Below are 9,515 nucleotides of genomic sequence, written 5' to 3'. Positions count from 1 at the left end.
TGACTGTTCCCGTTAACCCAGAATCTGGCAGTAAACCACTGACTGTTCCCGTTAACCCAGAATCTGGCAGTAAACCACTGACTGTTTCTCCCCACTGAACCTGCATCCTTGTTAGCTGACTGTTTTAAACTCATTACTCACAGGTCAAGCTTGTTCTGTTTAACAAACAATAGAGTCCTTGCTCAGCAAAGAAAGTTCCAGATGAAACAGAATAAAATGTAAAGTCAATATCATCCTACTCTCTCAGAGAGAGACGATGGGCGTGGTTTAACCTGAGGGTGACCATGCCTCAGGTGAGGGGAGAGGTTGAGTAGGAGTGTCCTTCATGGTAACCTCAGCCAGAGCAGGAATTGAACCCACGCTGATAAACAACAAAGAACAGAAGAGAAGCATGGGAACAGGCCCTTCGGCCCTCCAAGCCTGTGCTGATTATCACGCCCTGACTAAACTAAAAAACAAACCTTCTGCCATTATTCGGTCCATATCCTACTATTCCCTCCCTATTGATGTAACCATCCAGATGCCTCTTAAATGTTGCCACATGCCTGGTTCTACCACCTCCTCTGGCAGTGCATTCCAGGCTGCTACCACCCTCTGCGTGAAAAACTTCCCTTGCACATCTCGCTTAAACTTTTGCCCTCTCGCCTTGAACCTGTGGCCCCTTGTAATTGAAACTTCAACCCTGGGAAAAAGCCTCTGACTATCCACCCTATCTATGCCTCTCATGATTTTGTAGACCTCTATCAGGTCTCCTCTCAGCTGCCGTCTTTCCAATAAAAACAATCCTAGTCTTCTTAACCTTTCCTCATAACCAATGCCCTCAAGACTGGGCAACATCCTGGTGAGCCTTCTCTGCACTCTCTCCAAAGCTTCCACATCCTTCTGGTAGTGTGGTGACCAAAACTGCACACAAGACTCCACATGCAGCCTAACAAGGGTTTTATATAGCTGCAACATGGTTTGCCAACTCCTGTACTCCATGCCCCGGTCAAAGAAGGCAAGCATGCCATATGCCTTCTTAATCATTTTGAGAACTGTGGACCTACATGCCCAGATCCGTCTGTATGTTAATGTTCCTAAGGGTTCTGCCATTTACAGTGTAATTCATCATCTCGCATTTGTCTGAATTAAACTCCATCTGCCATTTCTGTGCCCAAGTCGCCAATCTATCAATATTCTGTTGTATTCTTTCACTATCATTGGCATTATCAGCAACTCCACCAATCCTCATGTCATCTGCAAACTTACTAATCAGACCACCCACATTCTCCTCAGGATCATGGGATTCAGGAGGCATGGGATTCAGGGAAATTTGGCTGTCTGGATAGAGAATTGGTTGTCCAATAGAAGACAGAGGGTGCTAGTGGATGGAAAGTATTCAGCCTGGAGCTCGGTGACCAGTGGTGTTCCACAGGGATCTGTTCTGGGGCCTCTGCTCTTTGTGATCTCTACAAATGATTTGGATGAGGAAGTGGAAGGGTGGGTTAGTAAGTTTGCCAATGACACGAAGGTTGGTGGAGTTGTGGACAGCGTGGAGGGCTGTTGTAGGTTGCAACAGGACATTGACAGGATGCAGAGCTGGGCAAAGAAGTGGCAGGTGGAATTCAACCAGAAAAGTGTGAAGTGATTCATTTTGGAAGGTGGAATTTGAATGTAGAATACAGGGTTAATGGCAGGATTCTTGGCAGTGTGGGAGAACGGAGGGATCTTGGGGTCCACGCCCATAGATCCCTCAAAGTTGCCACCCAAGTTGATGGGGTTGTAAAGAAGGCGTATGGACTGTTGGCTTTCATTGGCAGGGGAATTGAGTTTAAGAGCCACGAGGTTATGCTGCAGCTCTATAAAACCCTGGTTAGACCACACTTGGAATATTGTGTTCAGTTCTGATCACCTCATTATAGGAAGGATGTGGAAGCTTTAGAGAGGGTGCAGAGGAGATTCACCAGGATGCTGCCTGGAATGGAGGGCAGGTTTTATGAAGAAAGCTTTAGGGAGCTAGGGCTTTTTTCATTGGAGTGAAGACGGATGAGAGGTGACTTGATAAAGATGTACAACATGATGAGAGGCATAGATGAAGTGGATAGCCAGAGACTTTTTCCGAGGGCAGAAATGACTATTACGAGGGGGCATAATTTTAAGGTGATTGGAGGAAGGTATAGGGGAGATGTCAGAGGTAGGTTCTTCACACAGAGAGTCGTGGGTGTGTGGAATGCACTGCCGGCAGTGGTAGTGAAGTCAGATACTTTAGAGACATTTAAGCAACTCTTGGATAGGCACATGGAGGACAGTAAAATGTAGGGTATGCAGGGTAGTTTGATCTTAGTAGGATAATAGGTCAGCACAACATCATGGGCTGAAGGGCCTGTACTGTGCTGTACTGTTCTAAGTTCTATCATTTATATGTACCACGAACAACAGAGGACCTAAGACTGATCCCTGTGGAACACCACTAGTTACTGATCTCCATTCTACCACTGCCCTCTGTTTTCTATCCATCTAGCCAACCTGCCCTGAATCCCATGTGATTTTAGTTTTTGTGCCAATGTATAGCAAATGCCTTACTAAAGTCCACATAAACTATATCGACAGCCCTTCCCTCATCAATTATCTTTTTCACCTATTGAAAAAATTCGATCAGTTTGATGAGACATAACCTTCCCCATATGAAAGCATGCTGCCTGTCGCTAAGTAGTCCATTTTCTTCCAAATGTGCATATATCTTGTCCCTCAGTATCTTCTCCGAGAGCTTCCCCACCACAGGCTCACCAGCCTTTAATTTCCCGGATTATCTCTGCTTCCTTTCTTAAACAAGGGAACAAAATTGGCTCATCTCCAGTCCTCTGGAACCTCAGCTGTGGTCAAGGAGGATGTGAAGATATCTGCTAATGCCCCAGCTATTTCTTCCCTTTCCTCTCGCAGAAACATGGGATAGATCCCATCTGGCCCTGGGATCACTGAACCAAGCTAACTGAACCCCCACATAGAAACATAGGAACTAAATCCAGAGTAGGCCATTCAGCCCTTCAAGCCTGCAATACCATTCAATACTGTTGTGGCTGATCATGCAATGTCCATATCCCACTCTCACCCTCTCCCCATACCCCTTGATCCCTTTAGCTGCAAGGGCCATGTCCAGCTCCTTCTTGAATATATCTAATGAACTGGCCCCAACAGCTTCCTGTGGGAGAGAATTTCACAGGTTCACAACTCTCTCAGTGAAGAAATTCATCCTCATCTCAGTCCTGAATGGCTTACCCCTTATTCCTAGACTGTGACCCCCAGTGTGTTACCTGGCCATATGTTTGAGTTCAGTTCCTGTCCATATACCACAGAACCAGCATGTCTGAGGTCCAAATCTCATCTGGGATCCTCTGAAGCTTTAACCTGGGGCTGTGGGGGGCTCTGTTTCCATATTTCACCAGGAAGAGGCCCTATATGTAAGGCATTTTCAAAAGATATTTTGTGTACTCCCCTGTGGTCCACTTAGTAGGGTATTGTATGGGTCTCTCCCTTCTCCTGAAGGACTCTATGCCAATTCAATTGTCATGTGTTGTTAAGGTTCTGATCAAAGCTGCAGTGTCTGTAGCACTAGCTGTGTACTGGCTTAATGTGTCGAGAGAGTGGAAGATAGTTTGTGTGTTTCCCTCTTCCATGTGATCAGGTGCTTCTCATCTTCAGCCCGCATCACTGACAGCAGTAAAATGAGAAAGAGAAGTCAGCTGAGTACGTCTCTCCCTCTCAGCACACATTGGGACGAGCTCAGCTGGGCCTCCTCCTGGTGGAAGAGCCCCTCACAGGCCCATGTCAATGACCCGAAACGTCAGCTTTCCTGCTCCTCTGATACTGCCTGGCCTGCTGTGTGCCTCCAGCTCCACACTGTGTTATCCACGTCAAATGTGGTGCTTTTCATTCTTTTGGACTCAATCGGGTGACAAGAGAGGAACCCTGACATTTGGGCAGTCCATAGGGATCCACAGATTTTGCCCATGTTTGTGTCCTGGACACAATGGGATCTTTCTGTGCATACTAAACAGGCCATTCTCATAATGGCAGGCTGGGACTGCTAGACTCAGTACTTGGGCCTCATCTGTTCATCATACATACAAAGATCTGCAGTTCAGGACCAAATGTAATGTTTCCAGATTTGCAGATCAAACAAAGTAAAGTGGGAATGTGTGTGTGGGGAAGATGTCAAGTGGCTCCAGGAGGATCTGAACAGACACAACAACTGGGCAAGAACGTGGCAGATGGAATGTAATTGGAAAGAGTATCCAGGGTAAGAGGGAACAAATGTGCAGTGAATGTTTGAAATTATGAGAGTTTACAAAGTCTAGATGCACAAAGAGACCAGGATGTCCTTGCCAATAAAGTCACTGAAGGCTAACATACATTTGGAGGAAGTTTGAGGAAGATGAATGGAATGTTTGTTTTTATTGCAAGGGATTTGAGTACAGGAATAGTGAAGTCTTGCTTCAGTTTTATAGGGGCTTGCTTAGACTACACCTGGGAAACTGAGAGACAATTTTGGTCTCCTTGCCACGGAGGGAGTTCCTGTAGATTGACCAGACTTGTTCCTGGGATGGTGGGACAGTGCCATGAAGAAGGGTTGGGCAAACTGAGCCTGTATTCTCCAGCGTGTCGAAGAATGAGAGGGGATCTCATTGAAATGAGAAGACAGGGTAGTTGCAGGTAAAATATTTCCCTGGTTTAGCAAGTCTAGAACCATTGGCTCAATTTAAAAATTAAGGGGATGGTGCCTCTTCAGTCCAAGAGAGGAAATATTATTTTACTCAGACAGTTTGAACCTTTGGCATTCTCTAGTACAGAAGGCTGTGGAAGCTCTGTCTTTGTGTGAGTTTAAGAAATTTACAGTTCAGAAGGAGGCCATTTGACCCGTTGTATCTACTGGGTCCCAAAAAAGTCACCCAGCTAGTCCCATTCTCCAGCCCTATCTCAATAGTCATCTAAATTAATCACTTTCAAATATATACCCAGCTCTCTTTTGAGATCTCCTGTGGAATCTGTTGCTACCACCCTCCCAGGCAGCGCATTGCAAACCCTAACAACTCTCTGAGTAAAGAGGTTTCTCCTCACCTCATTCCTAACTCTCCAGCTGACAATAGTGAAATTGTGACAAAGAAACTGCAGGTGCTGGAATCCAATGTAGACAAACAGGAGGCTGGAAGAACACAGCAGGCCAGGCACCATCAGGAGGAAAGGATCAGTCAACGTTTCGGGTATTACCCTTCTTCAGGACTGGGAAGGTGTCAAATGTTTCGTCATCCTGCTAGGTAACAATGTCAGTGCGCCTCCGGTGAAGCATTGGTGTTCTGTCCTGCTTGTTGTTTATGTGCCTTGGTTTGCTGGGGTGGTTGGTACCACTTCCGGTTCTGTTTCTCAGTGGTTTGTACACAGGGTCTAATTCAATGTGTTTGTTAATGGAGTTCCAGTTGGAATACCAGACCTCCAGGAATTCCCTGGCATGTCTGTGTCTGGCTTGTGCAATTATTGATGTGTTGTCCCAGTCTAATTCGTGTCCGTCGTTGTCCTTGTGTAGTGGGATAAATGAGAATTGGTCGTGGCTCTTGGTGGCTAGTTGGTGTTCGTGTATCTGTATTGTCAATTTTCTTCTGGTTTGGCCTATATAATGTTACTCACAGTCCTTGCATGGTATTTTGCATATTACAATGGTTACACTGGTTTTGGGTATGGGATCCTTTACATTTGTCAGTAGCTGTCGTAGGGTGGTTGTCAGTTTGTGGACTATTCTGATACCTAGGGGTCTGAGTAGTCTGGTGTTCATCTCTGAAATGTCCTTGATGTAATGTAGGGTGATTAATGAGTCTGGTCATGTTGCGGTCTGTCTCGGAGGTAAGGGCAGATTGTGCTTTTTGTGAATCCATTCCTTTTGAAGACGCCGTTTGGGTGCTCCTGTTCTGCTTTGCAGAAGTGTTTTGGAGTGGTCTGAGGTTGTTAAAAAGTGTAATACACCAAATCCCCATTACCTATGGGGGTTTTCAGGACTAGGGGGCTTATATTTAAGGTGACAGGAGAAAGATTTAAAAAAAGCTATGAGGAGCAATTGTTTTACAGAGTGGTTTGTATGAGGAATGAATTTCCAGGGAAAATGTTAGATGTAAGTACAGTTACAACATTTAAAAGACATTTGGATAACTACATGAATAGGAAATGTTTGGAGGGATATGGACCAAGCGCAGGCAGGGTGGTCTGGTTTAGTTTGGGATTATGGTCGGCATGGACTGGTTCGACCGAAGGGTCTGTTTCTGTGCTGTATGACTCTATCCATGGGGTACAGGAGCACAGACTCCCTGTCGATAATAAACGAAAACCCAGATACACTTCCAACATAACTCTCCAATCTACTGTAGAGAAACACACAATCAGATCAGACCAGTCAATCAAAAAAATGAAAAATGGTGTCTGGGGCTGACCTTGGGTGTACCTGTACCTACAAATATTGTGGAGTTAATGTACAAATGCAAGAATTTCTTTGTATCCTTCAATAAGATTTGACACAATGGCTGAAAGTGGCACAGCTTCTATTTGTAAGGAATAGTGGTGGCTGAGATTAAAACACAGTATTGCATCACGAACACTTCATTGCTTTGTTTGTGCAGGATTGATGTGATGTTGCTGGCATTTTGTGATAAGCTGTGACACAATGAGAGAATGCAGCAACTGAGTTACCGAGAAGCTTCAATCCATTGTAATAGTAGAACAATTTTCAGTGACTGACTGGCTTGCTCCTATTCAGGGACAACAAGGTGTAGAACTGGATGAACACAGCAGGCCAAGCAGCACCTATTCAGTATATTTTTACTTGCTATGCCACAACCTTGCAAAGTGTCCTGGCTCTTCTTGTGCCAAGAATGAAGATGGTGTCTCTTTAAATATCCAAGTGGTTGTGTTCCGTGAGAGGATCCAGAAAGGCCGGGGGTCAAGAGGAGCCTTGTTTAATCGACAAGCACTGGTCTGGATTTCATACAGTAACCTCCGCAATGTTGGCTATGCTGTGTGGTTAATGTCTAATCTGTGTGAACATACAACTATTGAATCGGACAGCACAGGCCATTCAGCCCACCGTACTAATGTGTACTGGCTAACGTGAAAGATCAGTCCAACTTTTCCTCTCTCCTGTAGCCTGGAAAATTTTTCACTTTAAGTATTTTTCCAATTCCCTTTTGGAAAGTTCCTGTTGAAACTGCTCCCACTGCCTCTTTAGGGAGCATATTCCCAGATCACAACTCACTGTGGGAAAAATAACATTTCTTGGGTTCTTTTACCAGCATTATTAAATCTGTGTCCTTTGTCTCTGACCCTCCCTCCACTGGAAACAGTTTCTCTTTATTTACTCCATCAAAATCATTCATAACTCTGTATACTCAAATCACATCTCCTCTTAACCTGCTCAGCTCCAAAGAGAACTCCAGCTTCTCTAGTCTCACCACATTCACTTCATGACATCCTTTATAAAGAACACTGATCAGAACAGGAGATAATCCTCCAGCTGGATCTGAATCTGTTTTATAAAGGTTCAGCATCACTTCCTTGCCTTTGTACTCTGTGCCTGTGTTTACAGGACCCAGGATCTCTCATGCTATGAACCACTTTCTCAATCTGTCCTGGCACTTGTGCACATGGACCCTGAAATCTCTCCATTCCAGCACTCACCGCTGAATGGTCATGTTAGTTTGTATTGCCTCTTTGAACACTTCTTTCAAATATGTATCACTTCACTCTTCCCTGGGTTATACTTTATCTGCCCTAATCTCACCCTTTCACCAGCCTGGCTTTATTCTTCATCGGCATGCCACTGTCCTCCTCCTTCTTCAATATATTCCACCTTCCCTGCCACCTGCTAACATTGAAGTGATGCCCATGTACCCAGTTCATTCAGTGCCTTGGCCCCATATTCTTGACTTTGGGCTCCTGACCGTGTTCTGCCCTTCCTCCTCACTCTCTGGCCCTCTGCCAACTTTGTGCCCATTCAGGTGTTGTTCCTTTAACCTCATGGATCTTGGTTTTGTGAACAAATCTGATATGTGCAACTTTATCAAAGACCTTTCGAAAGAGATGGTGAGTCAAGGACTGTTTGTTCTGGTCTCTCTGTTCCAGAGGACCTTGCCATCTGTTTATTTTGAAACGGGGCTGCAGAATCAGATATATATAGAGCCCCAGGCTTGGGCACAACACTCAGTCCTCACAGATCTATCAAGTGACGATGAAGTTTCTGCTGGGAGGATTGTGTCTGTTCTGGGCTGTGGCCCTCAGCTTCTGTTACCCCTGGTAAGTATTGTTTCTGTGCGCAGCTCTTGCAGGATATTGTGCTGTCGACTGTTAAACTTCCATTAACATGTCATTAACTGACCATAAAGCTGACTAAGTCCATGTACTGTCTGTTTTAAAATAACTTTCACCAAGACTTGCCAAAAACTTGTGAATTCATTTATTTATTTTGTGTAGTTTCAAACAAACTAAGAGATGGTTCAAATAGATGCAGACGATCAAAGAGATTGAGCTAGTGTACACGTCAGGAACAAGAGAGAAAGAGAATTGCTTTTACCTTCTGGATTCTTTGCTCCAGTCTCTGACGTGTCTGATAGAAAGGGAGGTGGCAAAGAAGCTAAAAGGCTCAAATTCTAAAGGAAAGGACTTTATTTCTGCTGCAGGAAAGCAAATTGAGAGGAGTACAAATTGAAATTGTTCTTCAGAACAATGAATGATTGAATCAACACAGAAAGTGATGATTTATTATTTTATTCCAGGTTAAAGCACCGGCCAAACATTACAGAAGATGAGTTGAACCAGCATCACTCCCACCCCAGACATGAAGGTTTGTGTCCACTTGGCTACTCTTATCTGTGAACACCACGAGCAATCTAATGCACTCACATCAGTCACATCATTCATAAGGTCATAGCTCACCTGCAAATGAACTCTATCTACCCAACTTTGTCCTGATATCTTTTAATGGTGAACAAAAACCTATCAATCTCAGATTTAAAATAGACGATCAATCCTTCAAGCATCAGTTATCATTCGCCAAAGAGAATTCCAAATTTCTCAAATCCACTCTGGAGAGGTGTGACTAGATGGCTCCTCCACAACTAACAGCAATTGCACACTTCCACTTTCAGTTTCCTCTTCTTTTAACTTCTTTTTAATTCACTCGTGGGATATGGGCATGGCTGGCTAGGCCAGCATTTATTGACTGTCCCTAGCTGCCCTTGAACGGAGGGCTTGCTCAGCCATTTCAGAGGGCACTTGAGAGTCAGGCACATTGCTGTAGGTCTGGAATCACATGTAGGCCAGACCGGGTAAGGACGGCAGTTTTCTTCTCTGAAGGCAATCCGAGAGCTGGATGGGTTTTTCCAACAATTAACAAAGGCTTCATAGCCATCAGTAGATTCTTAATTCAAGCTTTTTTTTTGATTTTGAATTCAAATTCCACCATCTGCCGTGGCCGGATTTGAACCCAGGTCTCCAGGACATTA

General features: G+C 44.6%; 1 protein-coding gene across 1 annotated transcript in view; it reads left to right on the top strand.

Annotated features, from left to right (window-relative positions):
* The first annotated feature begins 8,211 nt into the window (after nucleotides 1-8,211).
* Nucleotides 8,212-9,515, top strand: part of LOC109926526 (hemopexin) — a 12,591-nt gene continuing 11,287 nt past the window's right edge. Inside the window, exons 1-2 of the mRNA XM_048597845.1 lie at nucleotides 8,212-8,307; nucleotides 8,787-8,854. Of these exons, the coding sequence (XP_048453802.1) occupies nucleotides 8,243-8,307; nucleotides 8,787-8,854 (133 nt within the window). The 5' untranslated portion in view covers nucleotides 8,212-8,242. The remainder of the gene's footprint in view (nucleotides 8,308-8,786; nucleotides 8,855-9,515) is intronic.

The sequence above is a fragment of the Rhincodon typus genome, chromosome 6 (genome assembly GCF_021869965.1).
Source record: "Rhincodon typus isolate 14 chromosome 6, sRhiTyp1.1, whole genome shotgun sequence".
In the NCBI taxonomy this organism is placed as follows: Eukaryota; Metazoa; Chordata; class Chondrichthyes; order Orectolobiformes; family Rhincodontidae; genus Rhincodon; species Rhincodon typus.
This window is presented reverse-complemented; position numbering and strand designations above follow the sequence as displayed.